The sequence below is a fragment of the Pseudopodoces humilis genome, chromosome 2 (assembly GCF_049639895.1).
Source record: "Pseudopodoces humilis isolate 2021_Gansu_Grassland_sample_001 chromosome 2, ASM4963989v1, whole genome shotgun sequence".
Classification (NCBI taxonomy): Eukaryota; Metazoa; Chordata; class Aves; order Passeriformes; family Paridae; genus Pseudopodoces; species Pseudopodoces humilis.
The window spans coordinates 98,475,105-98,494,208 of record NC_142201.1 but is presented as its reverse complement, the minus strand read 5'-3'; the positions used below and the strand labels follow the sequence as shown (position 1 = coordinate 98,494,208).

Here is a 19,104-nt window from a genome sequence, read left to right as displayed (position 1 = left end):
CCACACTGCAGTACTACGCAGGGACCTCTAGTCTTAGAATGCAGCTAGTTAGAAGTGAAATGGACAACACACTAAACTGCCTCCTGGAAGCCAAAACTTTCTTGTATGACTGCTCAAAGGATTTACAGAATTCATTAAAGACAAATTCACACATGCAGAGAAATGAACAAAGAAAACCCAGGCCTGAACTTTAAGAAAACCAATCAACCAATCCACACACACAGAACAGAACTTGAAGTTAATTATTATGGAGAATTTATGACTTGCTTTTATGACAGTATATTAAAGCTTAATTACTGTCAACATGAAAAGTGTACAGCATCTTTTTGATTAGCTTGAATTTCCTTGCATTGAGTTGTGTGAGATTTTTCTCCTGGTGCCACTAGCATTATATTCCTTGTACTACTTGTGATTATGCTCTCACCATTTCTTAGAGATTAAAGCAATAAAGCCATGGAATTGATGCACAAATGTTACTGACTCTTTTGTGTTCCTGAGGAGGCAGGGACCGATAGCAAATGCAGACAAAGCAACTAAAGCTTAATTTTCTGAAAGCAGTTTTTAGTGCTGACATCCTTCCACCTTTAACATGATCCCGGAGTCCGAAGGCAGAAGGGAGACCTCTGCTACACCTGAAATAACAGCCCCATCTACTGGCACACTGTAGTCCTCACCAACTGAATTCAGGGCTGCTTTCAACCTTTTACCTTCATACTTCACAACTGGTCTGATCAGATAACATTACTCAACAGGAAGGCACACATTAATGCAGAGGAGATGAAGGGGAGACAGGCACCTGTAAAAAGAAGAAACTCTGACACAGGAGTCTTTTTTCCATAGTCAGAAACATGACAGACACTTCAGGATCTCAGAAGAAAAAATATAATAAACATACTTCCAAACACAGAACAAACCTACTTTCTTGTACAATGACCTCAAAATAGCCATGGAATTCCTTTTGCTCCTTTACTTGTGCTGCCTTAAATATTACCAGCATGAGATTATTTGTGGACACAAATGACACCAATGAATCAGCTGGTTCACAGGCTCTGAGGGGGAAGAAAGCAGAGCAAATACATAAGCAATCACTTAAAAAGCAAAAAGCTTAACACATTACTCTCACTCTATGCATACATTTTCTGCTAGTTCAGATCTTATCTACTTCCAAGTCCAGTCAAATCTCCATGCGCTTAAGCACAAAAGTACCTATTACAAGGCCAGTTAGAAACTCTATACTGAAAATTCTTCTTACAAAAAAGGAAAATTGTAAACATGTAAATTAATATGGAATGGTTCACTCTATGAGATAATGACTTTCAGACTTCACTCCTAATTAAAGTAAATGAAGCCAAAATTAACGAAAAGCTAGAAGAAAGAGAAGGCTTATTTTATTATACCAACAGTTTTATCTTCTTGTTGGGGAGTGGAAAAGACAAGAAAGTTATTCTTCAAGTCAACAATTAAGAATCTGAGCCAATAAAGTAGTCTCATTTAAAAGAAAAAAATTACTCTCCATATGCATTACCTAGAAAACATCTTCAGTCCTCTACTGATACTAACATGTAAGTGAATACCATCCAAGGCAATTGGAGATACAGATTAGTACAGGACTTCTCAAAAAGGACTGAAAAGCCAATGCTCTGGTTTTGAGTCTTATACAGAGACTGAATTGCCAGAGAAAAGGGCTCCAGGGGTGAAAACACTGAGCTTCTGTCTACTTCATGGAGGTGCTGTTGTTTCCTTTAGACTTACAGAGTCCTATGGAATTAATTATCAGGGATTTTAAAGTCCCTAAATAAGCACAATGAATCATTAAAGAGAGAGAAGAAAAAGAAAAAAAAGTAAGAGTTCATGTTCCTCAACCCATCACAGCTTCAAGTCAAGATTTTTGTAACCCTCTAAACAAATAGAGCAGATAAAAAAAGCACTGAACTAGTGAGTGCCAGTAAGTGAAAATCACGAGACTTAGTTTCAGAACTTGAGTCTTTATCTGAAAAGTACTAATCTTCACACAGAATAGTTTGCTTAAGGGAGGAAATTTTGACATTCTCTTTCAGTCAGCATCTATTTCCTGATAAGAAACAGAAAATTTTGACCAGTAATGAGTGAATTTTTCATAGTTCTGTAGCTAGGTGAAGAGGCACTCCAGCTGAGAAAAAAATAAAAAATAGAAGAATATTTTCCCTTTTATAAGCAAGATAACTTATTCAGGAAATTTTAATTTGTCAGAGGTTATGTGAGTAACACATGAAGATGACAACAATTTTAGCAAAACCAAACTAACCAAAAAATGAAGATGACAGGTCTTCAAAAAAAGTTGTCAATTAATTCTTAATAGAAATTTATACTCACCGGTAGAGTATCTTATCTTTGATTGGCATGAGAGAGTCATAAACAGTGAGTGAGTCAGTGATGCAATTATCTGCTTCAATCTGAAGGGATACTATTGAAAGGCGGATAAGGTGGCCCACAGATGCAATAAGCTTAAAATAGCAGATTGTTCCCTCTGAGGTAGCTCGTGTATCCAGAGGAAAGTGCTCGTGTAGTCTGTCAGCATAGAGATCATACATGCAATTTGTTCCTGTGAAAATGTCACATTTTCAACACTGGATACAATCACTCCAAATCTCCTAAATCCACATGGCATTAAAACAAGGCATCCTAAAACTTGTGTTAAACTAAAGTAAAATATGAAAGCATATCTAATTTGGAAAACAAAGTTAAAATAGAATCAGAGTGGTTTAGGTTGTAAGAGATCATCTAGTTCCAAACTCTCTGCCATGATGGGGATACCTTCCACTAGACCACGTTGCCCAGAGCCCCATCCAACCCAGCCTTGGACACTTCCAAGGGACATCTACGGCTTTTCTGGGCAACTACCCTTACAGTAAAGAATTTCTTCCTATTCTAAACCCAAACCTACCCTTTTTCAGGTTAAAGCCATGCCCCCTTGACCTTGTGAAGTGTCCCTTCCTGGCTGTGTCACTGTTTTCATCTTAGTTACAACTCTGTGGTCAAAGAACAGTCTATTCATAAAAAGTACAAAGCATGTCCAACAGTGCTGTAATTCAGTTCTTGCAGGGTATTTACACTAATGCAGTGCCATTATGTACAATTTGCAGTTAAAATTCTGTGGAGTCTCTAGAGGATAAACTACTTAATTCTTCACTGGAATATACTCATCTATTTTCAATGCACAAATAAACTGCTTGCCCCTATGGACACTAGGATATTTAAAATACATAAAATAAAATCAAAGCAAAAATGCAGCTGCATGTCTGTATTCCCCCAGCTTTTTTAATTTATCAAATGTCAAGGTTCTCAGTGTTTTACCACGACATGAGCTAGAAGTGCTAGCAACAAATTCAGATTCACCAAGTCCTTCAGTTTACGAGGGATGCTAGGACTTTTCTTGCTCAACGTTCTACTCAAAGCAGGATCAAAATGAATTCAAACCAGGATTTTGTTACTTGCCCAGTCTTGAAAATTTTTGCAGCATTAGAACTCACCATTAGAAATGGAAATAGTGTGAATTAAAAATTATGCAACTTACCCTACACAACATTTATTAAAAAAGGGTAAAAATGTGTGTCATAATTTAGACAAGGATAAGAAGAATATTATCATACTTGCATTCAATTTTCCAATTAAGCTGAAACAACTGCGATTTCCAAATAAAATATATTGAAAATATATTAATATATTTAATATTTATTAAAATATATCTTTATTTCAATTCAATATTGGAGCTTGCAGTCAGCAAAAAGCTTAGGGAATTTTTGTTTGGTCATATCTAAAACTCTTAACATAGCTTTTTGAAAGGTGAGAAGGAAGGAAAATGCAAATTAGGGAGAACAAGTTCCAAAGTGAATATTTACATTAATTTCTGCCTATTACAAACATAAGTCTCTGAAATAGTTACCGTTATGGAACACAACGGTATGGACCCCTGTGAAAGTTTACTACCCATTGCTGACTCAAATTTAATGTTGACCTTTTGACCAGTAGTTAATCAAGACAGGAAGTGGCAGGCTTTGTCCAACTTCCACTTCTAAATTACCAACTTGAAACTAATGTTATAAATGTTTATGAACAATCTGTAAGGGTCACATTCCATTTAAATGAATTACAGTTACAACTATTAAAAGCTTTGTTTAAGCTATTGTTCTTCCTTCTTCCTTGTTCTTATCTCTTCCCAATAACATTCTTTTTATAATAGTTACTTGTGCTTGTTTAGTCAGCCTTAGCAGAGCCAAATTTGATCATAATCTCTAAAATTATGTAACTACCATTATTCCTACTAAGTAATTAATAAGGGGATGAGCTCACTGCTGCTATGAAGTACAGTCAGGAGAATTCAGAGCTGACTCAAAACTACAAGTAGTTCAAGCATGCTGTCTTGGAGCCAAAGCTGGACAAATTCTTTACCCAAGCAAACCCAGCACAACCAGGTATGATGGTAATGCAAGAACCTCACATCAGCTGAATGTCCACAAATCCCTTCTCCAACACCACTCTTCAATAAATCTGCACTCCAGTCTGTGCCTGAACCAACCACTGGGTTTCCATACCCAAAGTTAACTCCATTGCTCTCAAAACACAGCCTGCCAATGCTCATTTATTTTGTGCTGTTGCATGTTCACTTTCACCTCCACATCGTATCCCATAGTCCTAAGCAGACACAGCCAAAAAACCCCAACAAATAAAACTGTGCCAGTATAAGATTCTCAACTACTGTGGCCATCCATGTCGTTTATCCCTAGAAACTTCATTACATTACCCCCTCCATGCCTCTCACAGATACCAGCTGACACCTGTGGGTGCCTATACAAAGTCTCTTGAAGATGTCTAGAATTTGGCAGGCCATCCTTCTCCCTTTGTGTGAAAGATACCACATAAGTCTTAAAAAGCCTTAGCTTTGTAAGCTTGTGTTACACTCTTCTTAATTTCTTCTGTTTTAGGGGCTGCATTCTGGATAGATTGGAACCAAGTTCCAACTGTGCTGATTTCTCCACCCTGGAACACTGAACTGGGAAATGAAATTGCTATGCAAATAAACACCAATACATAAAACTCTTTATAGAAAAAAAATGCATGTAATGAGATACAATAGAAGCCAATATTGTTATGCTTTGCAGTTTAAGTCAGGAGGCTTTTAACAAGTGAATGCTGTAGCAAACTTGACTTGAGTTTTGAGAAATTATGAGCTGTTAGCAATCTAAACATTGCAAGCCCTGCCCCATGCTCTGTGACATGAAGTCCACCTGTGGACCTCAGAATTAGAAGAGCTTGACTTGGCTGCATGGCAAAATAGTTATTGGATTCTGGAAAACATGTGCAAGGTAAAACCTTTGCCAGGTAACAGAAGTGAAAATCACATAGAAGTATAAAAATGTCTCAGGAAAGAAAAATACAAACATGGAAAGCTAGAATGCCCTTTAAAAATCAAAACAGTGCAATTTCTCAAGATGAAGTGTCAGTCTGTGTCAAGGAGCAAAAGAGGCCAACACATCCTCAACTGATCACTAACCGCTGGCCTAACGGAGTCTTAGCAGGTGTCTGCATCAGAGATGCAGTACTGTTGCTCAGCCTATTTTTTCCAGGTACCTACTCCATGTACTAGTGAAGGTAGATGTACTATACTTTTGACCTGCTTGTTCAGTACTTTGCACACAGGAAAAGAACACTTCTGGGAGGTTTACAACATGAAACCAAGCAGGTGTATAAACAGTATCTCTCACAAAAGTATCTCCCACAGGAGCATCTCTCTCCTGGCAAAACTTATCTGCCTAAAGTAATTACTGTTGGGGAATTTATTCAAAAGAATAACTCACCAGAAACCTTGGAGAAAAGGGAGTTAAAGTGGATAAAGGATGGACAAAAGCATTGCTCTTCAGCATATTAAATTCATTACTGTTCAGTTTAGAAAAGATTAATCTGCTGGTCAACAAAATGAATAGCAAACACCTGATTTAGTTTGTTTCCTACTATGTCATCAGGTACATCTAAATTAATCTACAGGCAGATTAAAGGTAGATAGTTTCTGCATTTGTTACATGCAAGATTCTTGGTCATTCTTTTAGTAAGTCAGGACTTAAATGCCAAGGCTGAATTTAGCCCTCTTAATTTAACACTGAGCAGTGTATTTAAGTCCAAGTCATGAACTAAAAGCTTTGTTCTGCACCTCTTCTTTGCAGGAGGATGCCAAAAGGGTGAATTACCTGTTCCTGTTGTTGACCAATAATCTGACCGAAGACCTGCTGCATAGAAAAAGAGTTGTATAAATCTTCTTGTTTGCCTGAAATCCAGAATTCAGGGTTTAATTCAATCACACCTCAGTCCTAACACTGAACACACAGGACAAAACACTTCTCTCAGTGAGAAGGGGGGTTGCCATAGCTCCCTTCATTTCTGAAAATTCTGCAAGCAGCTTTGGAGGTGAGGCAAGAAGAGACTGCATGGAAATTAAACAGTCAAAGTCAATTGAAGGACTGAGACAGAGGTACCCAGAAGGTCATTTTCTCATCCTTGGACACAAAGTCTCTCTCAGCTTTCAGTTCAACAGAATTCTTCTGTCTGATGTCCTTAGAATGGAAACTCATTAAACATTTTGTAGCCAAATACATTAAACATGCTTGAATCACATGTTGTGAGTTTGTTCCCCAGACAGGAATGGCACGGGAGTTATTTAACAAATGGGCAGCTTTATAATCTGGTTTTGAATCTTTAATAAAGGAGTGATAAGAATCTAATTTTCAATGAAGTGATCCACCTTAACCCTTAGTCTTTTTATGCTTTTAAAATCACAGACTAACCCAAATCTGCTTACAAATGTATCCATTTTACCTCCTGATTATGAATACAAGCTGTCCCAATACAGGAAGTTTTGCAATTGTTTTTACAAGGACAATTTGTACTTTGATTTGTCTTCAAATCTCATGTTTTTTTCCTTCTCAATTTTTTTTTATTTTTTCTATTAAAATTTCAGTATTAGAAGCTAGAGATGTAGGATCAAGATTTTAGTTTATTTATGGGATTTGGTACTCCAAGGTAAAACTGTTTGCTTAATGAAGTGTTTCCTCATGGATATGGGTATGTTCTAATACTAACCACTTAGGACAATGGAATCCATGTCGACTGCAAGGCCCTGAAGACTTCCCACCGAAGTCCTGTTAATTATACTTGTCTGAATGGAATCCTTTAAAATGGCAGCCACACAATCCTCACACAGCACTTGCCCCTTTGCCTGTGGTACCACAAATACGATCCAGAAATGAATAAGAAGGCCTCCATTGTTGTTGTTACTGAAATAAAGAGATTATCATCCTGTTGGAAGTTCTCTGAAGACTAGACTCTTAGCCCAAGCTTCTGAAGTATAAATTCAGAGGTGCATTGCTCATTTCTGTATTTGATAACTACTTTAACCCACTGAATGTATATTTTCCCCACAAACAAACAAACATGACAAACACCAAAACAAACTCTTCACATCCAGTTGGGCATATTCAGTAGGCTGATTTCCTGAGGGCTTTTGAGATCTATAGAAATCACACTGTCTATATATGAATCAGAGCTGGACTATTTCCTGAAGATCAAAACAGAAACAGTAGAACAGAAACAGCAGAATTACCATCTCCAGAAATTAAGAGCTCTGCATTGGTATGTATCTCACCCTGCACTGTGTGCTGCAGCATGTAGGAAATGATTCCTAGACTATTTAGGTAACCAGGCCGTGTATGAGCACACTAATCTCTATCTCCTTAGTGAGGAGAAAGACCTTTAAATCAAACACAGCCTAAACCCCTCCAGTTTCTGAAACAAAACTGTATTTGATTTGAGAGGACTGAAATAACTAAACTTCTAGCATTAGTTGCAAACATTAATATTAGAGTAAGAACACTTCATTGCATAGAGATTTCCTACTTGTTTTTCCAATAACATTACTTACAAAATATATGCAATTTAGTCAATAATACAGAGTTGTGCTCCAGCAGCATGTTTAAGTGTTTAAACTTCTGCATGAACCAAAGAATCACCAAACCTCTTTATTGACATTATTTCTGTTCATCTTGCATTGTATTTCTGGTAGACAAGGAACTGTTTATATGACTTTAGTTTGCCCTTACTTTTGTTAAGTGAATTCATATAGGTTATAAACCTATTTTGCTATCAATTCAAGTACATGGCAAAGACATTGAATCATAACCATTAAAAATGACTTTGTTTTGTGGGCTTATTACATTATATACTGCCCAGCAGAAAAGCAATTACATCAACCGCAGTTTTACCTGACTTCTGAGACGGTGGACTGCTTATAAAATTTGGAGAAAGAAGAAGTTGTGTAGACCAAGTTCATCTGAAAGACAAAGTATAAAGATTTAGCATTCTGAAAATCAGAATCACACCTAGAGATGCTATATGCCTAGGCTTTCCTAGGAACAACCTGCTTTCCACCCAGACTACGCAACATGCACAGACTTACAGACATACATCAGCCAAGCTAGGCAGAACAGGAGATGAACAGACCAGCTCTTCAATGCACCCATAAGAAATCTGGTATTCCCAGGAAACACCAAATCTTCTGCCCATGGCTGGCTGATATATACAATAATGCTCTTTCCATATAAATGAATTTTGAAGAAGGTGCACATCCTTTACCCAGAAAATCTCAAGCACAGAGGGCTTCCCTATCCTGATGCTAAAACTTAAGGCTTCAAGAAATGCGCAGGCACTCACAATACTTTTTTTGTATTGTTACTAATGTGCAGTGAACAGCATGGACTAGAGCTTTTCCCACAGAATCACAGAAAGACTGAGATAGGAAAGAGCCTCTGCAGAGAATATAGTCCAATCCCACTGCTCAAAGCAGAGTCGACTCTCCCACATTGCTCAGGGCCATTTCCAGTTGATTATCGTCAAGAATGAAAACTCCACATCTTCACCAGATGAGAACCCTGTGCTTGATTCCCCTCACAGCTAAGGAATTACATTTTTAATGTCTCCATGGAATTTCTTGCACTTTGATTCATTTGTGTCTATTTTCTTCATCAGCAGCTTAGTATTAACATATTTCTTTCCAATACACACAGTGTAAAACATGGAGAAGCAAAATCTCTGCCTGTTCCCTGACAAAGAACTGCCTTTGGGCAAAGCAAACTCCTGATTCTCCCTGTTGTTGGGCTGTGACAGTACTAGTGTGATAATAACCTTCCTCTCCCCCTCCTGTTCAAAGCCACAAGGTGGCATGTACCTCAAACTGTTCAGACCTCACTGCTGCTTTGTGATTAAAACTAATGTGCAAAGGACTATGACACAGAATGTTTCAAAGGCTGTAAAAATCACATCCATACTAATCTCTAACTTTCATAGTTTGAAACAGGAAGTTTAAACAATAATTTTAAGGACCTAAATAAGGTGGGTAGAGCTCAATCTTTCTCCAGATTAAGGTACAAGGGATTTTATGTATTACTGTTACTATCAAATGTAAAGAATCTATCTTGAGAGGTTTTTCCACTGCCACTTGGGGTCTCTGGGCCAGCAGGCATTAACAAAAGGGTTATGAGGAGAACAAGAAACACAATCCCAAACCCCCCACTTCTCTACTAACAATTTTAGTCAACAGTTAAGGTTTCCAGTTCCAGAAATGCAAAATCCTTTGATGAGTTCAGGCAAAGTTTACAGATAAAAAATAAATTCCAAGTAATGTTCAAGTAGGAGGTGGTGACACTGGCAGCTCAACACCTTCTGTCTGTTGCCTCTTCACTATGTATGACAAGGGCAGGATGCTCTGAGACAACAGCAAGACACAGGGAATACAGGACATTAGAGCTGCTCCATGGAGAGCAGGGAAAGGTGATGCCCTGCACTGGTAATCTGGAAGAGCTTTAATGATTAATATGCAAGACTTGGAAAGAGCTGAAAAACAGGAATGTTAGCTCACAAGATAAGGTAACAAAAAACTTAGTAATTATTGAAAATTTTCTTGGTTGTATCTAACATTATTTTTTTTTGTTTTGTTTAGAAATTTTCATACAGGTGCTTGAATCCTTATGTGGACAGTACTGCAGTTCCTGGCAATAATGTATTTTTGCTCCCTACACTAAATGTCTTTAAAGTCAAATTCCCTTTTAACCAAGATTTCCACCCCTTTCTTCCCACTATAGAGCAGCTATTGATCCAGAATTCTATTTCTGCTTTGACTGATGCAAGGTATTTGGGAAGAATAATAGTCTTTAGATCATTCTGATACCTAGTATCAGAAGGAAAAGTAAATGTAAATATGTTTGTGATCCCTAGGGTAATTATAGATGCTTTAAGGCAGAAGATATCAGTGTAAATGCAGATTTCATCTGTTTAATGTTTCAAAAGTGGCAATTTGGTTTAAGGACTTTTGTAGAATTTTAGTCATAGATCATAATTTACGGGTGAAAATATGTAAAATTTTAAGTCAAATGTAAAAACCAGACCTGTTCAAAACTCAGTTTGTGATTAACAAGATGAAAGCAGCCAGCTCCTTCATACCTCTGGACAGCCACTGTTGGCACATAATCCTCTGAGGGGGAAGGGGTAGAACACCACAGCTGCCTCAATGGCATCTGAACATCGCTTGCTTACAGCTCTGGGTTTTTTTTGCTAACCAAGCAGCCCACCCATCTTACCACATGCTGCACAGTCTGTGCCATAGAGAGGAATTCCTTTGACTCTTTCTGCCTATATTCTGGAAGAAACTCTATGTTGGCAACACGAAACAGTCCAACAAAATACAGTGCATCTTTGTTTTCTGCCTGAACTGCAAGAAACAAACAAGTCAGTTAGTCTTTTTTTAATAACAATGGAGGTTTTTATATTAAATTCAAAACCAAATTAATCTATTTGGCCTATTCTACTTTCTAGTTTGAAACAATTACCCAAAGAACACTACACTTTTATAGTCAAACTCTTCTAGATGTGTACCAAATTATGGTTAATTGAGCTCCTGTTACCTACACACAAGATAACACACCACCATACAAATAAGCCAGCATAACTGAAGGCAGTTATGCTGCCTTCAACATCCAGATTCTGGAGCATCCCTAGGGTGTCTTAGCCACTATCAGCATCAGAGGCCTAAAGAGGAAAACATAGCTTTTAATGCTTAATTACACACATATTTATTTTACTCCCTTTTTACTTCCTTAAATCTATTCTGAAAAATAAAGTACTTACCTGAACTTGACAAGGCCAAGAAACACAGTGGAAGGCAAAATTTCTGAGGAATCAAGCTCATAAAAACCTGTCAGGTCTGTGCAAATCAGTTTGCACATTAAAATGTTTTGCATAACACTGAAATAAAGTCATGCTTCCTAAAAAGAGCTTTTCTAATTACTTGTTAATTCTTAGCAAAGACAAAAGATTTCCACACACCATTTTAAAATTTCCACATTTACACTCTTCAAGACAACTGAGATCCTAAAGTTATCTGAAAGTACTATTGGCAATAATGATATAGGGAGTTGGCCTGAACTTTCAGCAACTCACCAATGAAGAGCCACAGTAACGTCCAGGTTACAACTCCTAAAATGAATAGAATGAGGGTAAAGAGAATTATTTTGTTTTGAAAATTCCATAGCAACTTATCTTTTTTCTTCAATTTGTCATGCTTTTTCCTTGCCAGAATCCTCTTTGCCAACTTGTCTTCTGCAGATACCATTTGGACCGAAATGTTGGCTGCCTAAAATAAGGTGAAAGAGAACAAAAATTGTGGAATGTTTCTAGCAGGAACTGACTGATCAATAAGTCTCAACCAATTAGTTCCTCAGAGAAAACTTGCTTCAGGCTGTGGAGAAGTGGCTATGACTCTTTCTCCATATCTAGCTCCCTCTGAGAAGTTACCTCCAGCGAACAGGAGAGCACAGCACAGGTCTTACTGATATGGGATGTGCATAAAATCGTCACCTGGATATCCAAACTCTTGACAGTTTATTATGAACTACAGTCCCAAATCTTCTAAGCTGGATCCAAAATGTGTCCTGACCATCTCATCCAGATACTAAAGACTACATAACTATTTCTATATTTGCAGGAGTGTTTCCACTTCCTATAAGGTATCTACTGCTTGTCTGTTTTGGAAAGCCCATTTGTACCAGACACCACTGCCACCCCTCAGGCATTTTCCTCTGCAGAAGATAATCAACACATTTAAGCAGACAAAAAAAGTTTATCAGTTTCTGCAGGCACAGCAAGAGCTGCCTGAAAAAGTCTCTGGCACTTCATAAAATTCTCTCTTAGGGTATTTCCTGTCACAGTCAAATGGTTTACTGTGAGATCAGCTAGAAGTTCGACCACCTTTCTTAAGTCAATTCATTGTCTTATCTCTGCAGAGTTTAGCTGGCAAATTCCTGGACCACTCAGAGTATTACTGACCAAGTGCACTGGATATGAATACAGCTGTAGCTGTTACACCCAGCTACACCAATGTAGCAGACCCCCTTATGCATCTGAAGGAGATCACTTTATTGTAGAAATCACCCCCCTTTATACCTTTAATCTCAACCAGACAAAACCCAAATTTGACAGAAGGGCACCCACTGACTGGCTCAGCTGCAGTGCTGCTGTCCATGAGCCATGACTGCCTCTCACCCCCCAACCCACTTCCAACCATGCAGCCTGCAGCTGTGCCTTCCCACAGGGCCTTCTGGTGAGCATAAGCCTTAACCACTTCAACAATTATAACCCCATAGCCCACACACCAAAATTAAATTACAAGAAAAAACAAAAAAACCCAAAAACCCCACAACAAAACCCCAACAACCCAAAATCTACCGTGCATTTCCTCCTTACATAAAAATGATAGCATAAGTTAGATAATATCACTACATAAAAATGGAGCATTCAGGGAAAATGCTCTAAAAACATCTTGATACCAATGAGAGGGAAGCTCTCAAGGCATGGCCTTAGGAAGCTGTGGGTTGTCCATGACTGGAGGTATTGACAAAAACTAGTCATCAATCAGCAGCAAGGGTTTTAGTGCACAGTCTTCTATGAAGCACAAAACAGTCATATGTCAACAAAATGATATAGCTCAGAAGCTCATACATATAAGGATTAAACTGAACTTCATAATTTTAAAGATGAAGACCAAAACAAATAGGTATTTTTCCTTGTTTTTGGAACTGCTTGATTCATTTTAAGGGCATCTTCAAAGCCGGTCTCCCTCACCTCTAGCTGAATTTATGCCACTCAGAGGCCTCTCTAAGTGGTACATAATTTCTAAGCAGTGCAAATCAAAAAGCTCTGACAATGTCCAGTGATAACTGGTCTATGATTTGCCCAAAATGCTGACAGCCTCCCTCTGAGGGACAAGCACTGTCCTATCACCTATCCCCTTCTGTGCCTACACAGAAATATACTGAGGAATTCATAATCATACTAGAAGAGACACACTAAATTGCAGAGCCCCCACTTTGGGCAGATCTAGCTGTTCCCTGTGCTCAATAGGCCCTTTTTAGCCTCTGTAGAGCTACAGCAGGTAGACAATGAGGAGAAAGGGTGCTCACCTATTTACCAGCATTGCATTGTTTGAAGCCTCCCAGAAGGTACCCTGCAGAATGTGTGACCTCTTGTAGACTAAAATGCATGGACACAATAGTCATTTTTCATCCCTACTAATTATATTATACTTGATGAGAAACAAGACCACTTAAGTCAGGAAGTAACCAGCTGAGAATTTCACTCTTGAGTTTTCAGTGTGGGATGCCAATTTTAATACAGTAGCTACAAAAGCTCTGTGCTGATGCAGCTTGACACACAGGAAATGACAAACACAACTGCCAACAATTTACACAACTGATGTGGTGAGATAATCTACAATACGTGTTTTCTTTCCTTTCAGTCAACAGTAGGAGACCCTCATCTGTGTTTTGGGCCTATCAGGAAAAGAGAGATGTTGATAATCCAGAGTGATTCCAGGGGACGATCACAGAGGTAAGGAGCTGGAGGACATGATGTACAGCAAAAAGATGAGAGCCTTAGGGTTTTTCAGCATGAGACTTGAGGGCAAAGACAGTGTCAGTAAATCTAATTATATATTTAATATATAAAGTGGGCTATGGAGAAGACAGAGCCACACTTTTCTCAATGGTGCACAGTGAAGAGAGAGCCACAGCAGTCACATACAGCAGCAGGAGACATTCCAGCTACACTGGGGGAGAGGGAAGAATGTATTTCACCACAAGGGCCTGAGCCATGCCCAGAGAGGTCAGGGAACCCCCACACCTGGAGTTATTCAAACCTCAGAGGATCAATGTTCCAAGAAATCTGTTCTTATTTTGATGTTAGCTCTGTTCTTAAAAAAATAAAAAAATTAAAAACCTGCAGAAGTCTTCACCAACACATTTCTTGGTACATTTCTCTGATATTATGCACTAGTAATACTATCAAAAAGAGACCTCTGTGTATCCTCAGAGGAAGCATAAGAAACATCCCCACAAATATCCTGCTGGTCCTGTAGTCAAATAAAACAGATAGCAATTTTTGATCTCAGAGTGGAGGATGCTCTAAGAGGAGAAGAAAACTTTGTAATAAATAATAACAAGTAGAGTTAAAAGACTAAGTATGACCCTCTACAAACAAAATCTTTAAACACAAAATTGGAACATTTCAGATTCATTATCTTCTACCTAGGTAATTTAACTGTACTTGTTTTGTGTGCTCTCCACTTGATTTATCCGTCTACTGTATTTTTCACAAACCTTATTGAGTCTCTTTAAGAATGTTTGTTTGTTTAAAGCTCTAGATTGTCACAATGTTCCTTTATACACCCAGGTGTTCATTAGGCCAGCTTGAGGCAGCTCAATGAATACTGAGTTCTGACATCTGAAAATTTGGTCACTTTCATCAAGACTCCCACAATAATATTTTATATTAAATTTTTCCCATGTAACTCCTTTTTGTGGCTCTAGATCTCGACAGGCAGATTTATAATTAAATAATAAATAATACTGTCAACTATTGTTTAAAATTACTCAACATTGACATCACTGGATATGTAAGTGGGCACTTGAAACAACTGAAGTCTTCATTGAATCTACTGTAATCCTCATCTTACTTTTTTTAAAAAAGCAGTTCATGTATCAAGCTTTCCATGACAAAGTGCTCTGTTAGATAGGATTCACAGGAATATTGAATGCTATGTGCTACATTCTCAATATTTCCATTTGTTTTATTAATTTACCATAAACATTTTATAGAAAGGAAAGTGACAGCAAAGTTAAGCTGCTCTCTTCCCTCAATAAGGACCATAATTCTCAGTTCAGCTTTCCTCTCTACTGCAACTTGGTTCTTGTATTCTAGAACTGGTTTCCAGCTAACATTGCAATTTGACTATCGCCATACACTGAATTATTTAATTACATCTCTCTCATGAATTAACAGTCACACAACAATCCCCTTCTCTATCTTCTCTGGGGAAAGCAAAACACTTTGCCTCCTTTAATAATGCCTTTATTGCCTAGAAGTTAACTTCTTTTTGGAAAAACATGCTGCATGACACCAAGCTTTTATGTTGTCACACTGACATGTCCATTGTTTCAATTGTCTGAAAATACATAATATTAGCAATCCAGAGATAAACACACGTTGACATTTTCAGACTGAGCTAGAAACCAGAAAATTATACCAAATCTAACCATCATGTTAAGTTTAACACTTCAGAATTAGATCACAAGACATCTAATAATGTCAAGAAGTATAGAAAATCAAGAATGTTTAAGTCACCTACTTACACTTACTTCATCTTCAGGTTTAGCTGTTGGGGGATCATTTTTTTCATCCATTTCAGTAGACTTAATTTTATGACTTGAACAGGCTGAAAAACAGGCTTGCACCTTTTCTCAGGCACTCCTTCTGCTTGTGAAGCTGAGGACAGCTAATTGCAATGTCCAGGACCAAAAGAGGCATCAATTTACTTCACTGAGTTTCCAACTGTAATCTCATCTGTCCTACTGCACCTCTGCAAATGTTAGAAGGCTGCTATCATGTAACTTTAGACTTCAAATTCAGACTGGATAAAATAGGCTTTTCATGGTCTTTCTAAAGCTGAAATACTAAAATACAAAATTGCAGTGCTAAAATCCATATATCACTGATCCTTACGCCTCCCTTCCAATTCAGCATATCCTATGATTCTGTGAAAATGTCGCGACATTAGCTACATGAAGAAGAAAAGTGGCAAGTAAAATGTAAAAGTGAGAGCAAAAACATGCTAAAATAAGAAAAAGAAAAGTAAGCACCTTGAGTGCTGAAAATTGCAGATAACAACAGCAAATCAAGATGAGAATTTGGACTCTCTTCTAAAATTTTGTAATGTACCTATTGAACACTCAAATTTTGTTATTTTATTGTAACTGAAAAACAAACTGTTCCAGGCAACTTAGTTCATATTGTTAAAATAGATCAAGCTTCAAACTGAGAATCCTTTTTGTAATCAGATGCAGGAAGTCACTTGCATTATAACAGTTCCATCCTATTGTCTTTGTTAATTAAATATTTATAGAGGATGTAAACCAGTACTTTCCTCAATGGATGCTAAGTATAGAGCTGTCTTTCCTTTTAAGTGATTAACAATCTCAATGCCTTCCTTGGGTCAACTTCAGAAATGGTATTGGAGATATACAAATATTATTATTTAAAAAATAACCCTTCTTTTAATTTATATTTGGAGATATAAAAGCTAGACTAGCAATTTAAAAAAACAAAACAACCAACCAACAAAAAAACCCCACTACAACAGAGGTATAGAATAGAAAAGATGTAGTCAGAACTCATAGCAAGTGAGCTCCAGGTGTGATCTATGCTCTGTCCATAACCAGCAATAAATTACTTCAACTACAAGGCAAAAATTCCTATGGTTAGATAATGTACTAGCACTTCTTATGAGAAGTCATCTTCGGCTTATGCCCTGAAGCACAGTAATTATGTCCTCAGTCCTTGATTCTTGATCTAGAACTGCATGGTATTTTAATTATATGAAGTGATATGTTAAGTTCTGGGCCATATTAAAGCTTAGCAGCATAGGAAAGTCTATCCATGTTACTCCATATTACTATATTTAATTTCTTTGAAGTCCCTCTTTTTTTTTTTTGTTTTTATTTAATTATGCTTAACTTTTAGGGACTACTCTGGTCTCTTATCATGTAAGTCCCCAAGGTCTCCCACTGCCCCATGCATAGGGAGTTACTATGCTGTAAGTGCTATTTCAGAAGCTAGTGCATGGATTGAAAGAGCATTGACAGGTAAGTCCCCATCCCCCTGCACTACTCGGAGTTTGGGAGGTGAAAGGGTGTGGGTAAGCAGAAGAGCAGCAAGTAAAGAAGTGGGCCTGGGAAAGCAGGGAGGAGTAATGTTGTTTGAATGTTTGCCTTCTATTTCCCACTACCCACATTAATACTTCCATTTATATTTGAATTTGCAATAAATTAAGTAAATTTTCCCCAAATTGTGTTTATTTTGCCTGTGACAGTATTTGGCAAATAATCTCCCTGTCTTTGTGAGAAAACATTTTCCCTCCTTACTGATCTTCCATTTTCTCCCCTGATCCTGATGAGAGGAGGTCGGAGCTGAGCAGCTGGGTGGGAGTTTGGCTGATAGCCATGGCTAAACCACAACAGTGTTGCAGTACCTGGTACATACTTTCCCCTCCTCTCCTTTTAAAAAGCACAGGTTTGAGTTTTGTTCATGGTATCTTTGAAACAGAATGCAGTAAATATAAATATATATAAATATATTTTTATATATATAGAATATTTATAAATATAAAGAGACTGACAAACTGAAATGAGACATGAAACACCTTAGAAATAAAACCATCTTACGAAAGCAAGTACAGTCGTTTTCTTCTGTTTAATTAACTGCATATTCCCTATATAAAAAAAAGAAGTCTGAAGATTAAAAAAATTCAAAACCAATGCAAACTATAAGCTTACTCTCTGAAATCTGCTGATGGGGACCAGTGATTCCAGTTCAGCTTGAAAAGTTGACCTAATTATTGACCATGACCTAATTATTGCAGTTCTGAGCTCTGTGGAGAAATTTGCTTTCACATAGGTCCACCTGAAAGGGCTGTTTGCTTTAAGTGGGTAGGAATGTACAGGTATTAAGCAGTTTGATTTTCATCTTCAGTAAGTAGTGTATAATAAAACGTGACTCTAATCTCTTTCTGACCCAAATCAACATTACAGTTTCAGCATCCTATTTTCTTGCTCTTGTCAGAGCTTCCAGAGCAGTTCCACTTTCTCATGCTTTTCTGCTGCAAAACCCAGTTCCACAAATCACAGACTCCTCAGATCAGTCTGAGAATGACACACTGATGATGACATTTGGTTTTACTCACACCATTCTCACTTAGGGGAGTAACTTCCTCATGCAATCTGTTTGGCAGCCTGACTTTCCCTTTCCCATCTCATCAAGACCCTCACACAACCAGGGCAGCTTGACAGCCTAATCTGTGACCTCCCATGATGGTGACAAAAAAAAAAAGAGAAAAAAAAAAAGAAAAAAAGAAAAAAATAGAAGATAGTAAAGAAAAGATATATGGATCTTTGGTGCCTCCTCCCCTACACACAAACACCCCTGTCCCTTTCCACTCTGATGGGCAATGCTGTTTGTCCTAAGATGAAAACACTAGACAGGTATTTGCAGGAGGAACAATCTGGATGCTCATGTAGTGAATGCATGCCAGAGATGGGGGAGCTGTGATGTTTGGATTAACATTGGTGCATGCTGGTTTGCAAAAGGGTATTTAAAATGCCACTGGAGACCAGGCAATCTGGGAAAACTGATGTCACACACGGACACGGAATCACACAGATTCACTAGATTGGAACAGACCTTCAAGATCATTGACTCCAATCCAGCCCTAACACCTCAACTAAACCATGGCACCAAGTGCAACATCCAGTCTTTTTTTAAACACATTCAGGGATGGTGACTCCACCACCTCCCCAGACAGGCCATTCTGGTACTTTATCACTCTTTCCATAAAAAACTTCTTCCTAATATCCAAACTATATTTCCCTTGGTGCAGGTTAAGACTGTGCCCTCTCACTCAACTCAACTCCCACCTGCCTA

General features: G+C 37.9%; 1 protein-coding gene across 2 annotated transcripts in view; it reads right to left on the bottom strand.

Annotated features, from left to right (window-relative positions):
• TMPRSS7 (transmembrane serine protease 7) overlaps window positions 1–15,812 on the bottom strand; it is a 31,021-nt gene extending 15,209 nt beyond the window's left edge. Inside the window, exons 1-8 of one of the 2 annotated variants that reach the window (XM_014253342.2) lie at window positions 15,762–15,812; window positions 11,518–11,710; window positions 10,659–10,789; window positions 8,289–8,356; window positions 7,111–7,304; window positions 6,222–6,260; window positions 2,353–2,581; window positions 919–1,049 (exon numbers count right to left, since the gene is read on the bottom strand). In XM_014253342.2, the coding sequence (XP_014108817.2) occupies window positions 919–1,049; window positions 2,353–2,581; window positions 6,222–6,260; window positions 7,111–7,304; window positions 8,289–8,356; window positions 10,659–10,789; window positions 11,518–11,710; window positions 15,762–15,812 (1,036 nt within the window). Of the gene's footprint in view, window positions 1–918; window positions 1,050–2,352; window positions 2,582–6,221; window positions 6,261–7,110; window positions 7,305–8,288; window positions 8,357–10,658; window positions 10,790–11,517; window positions 11,711–15,761 lie in introns of those variants that run through there. The other variant, XM_088051504.1, reaches the window with a different exon arrangement.
• Between the last annotated feature and the right edge of the window lie 3,292 nt (window positions 15,813–19,104).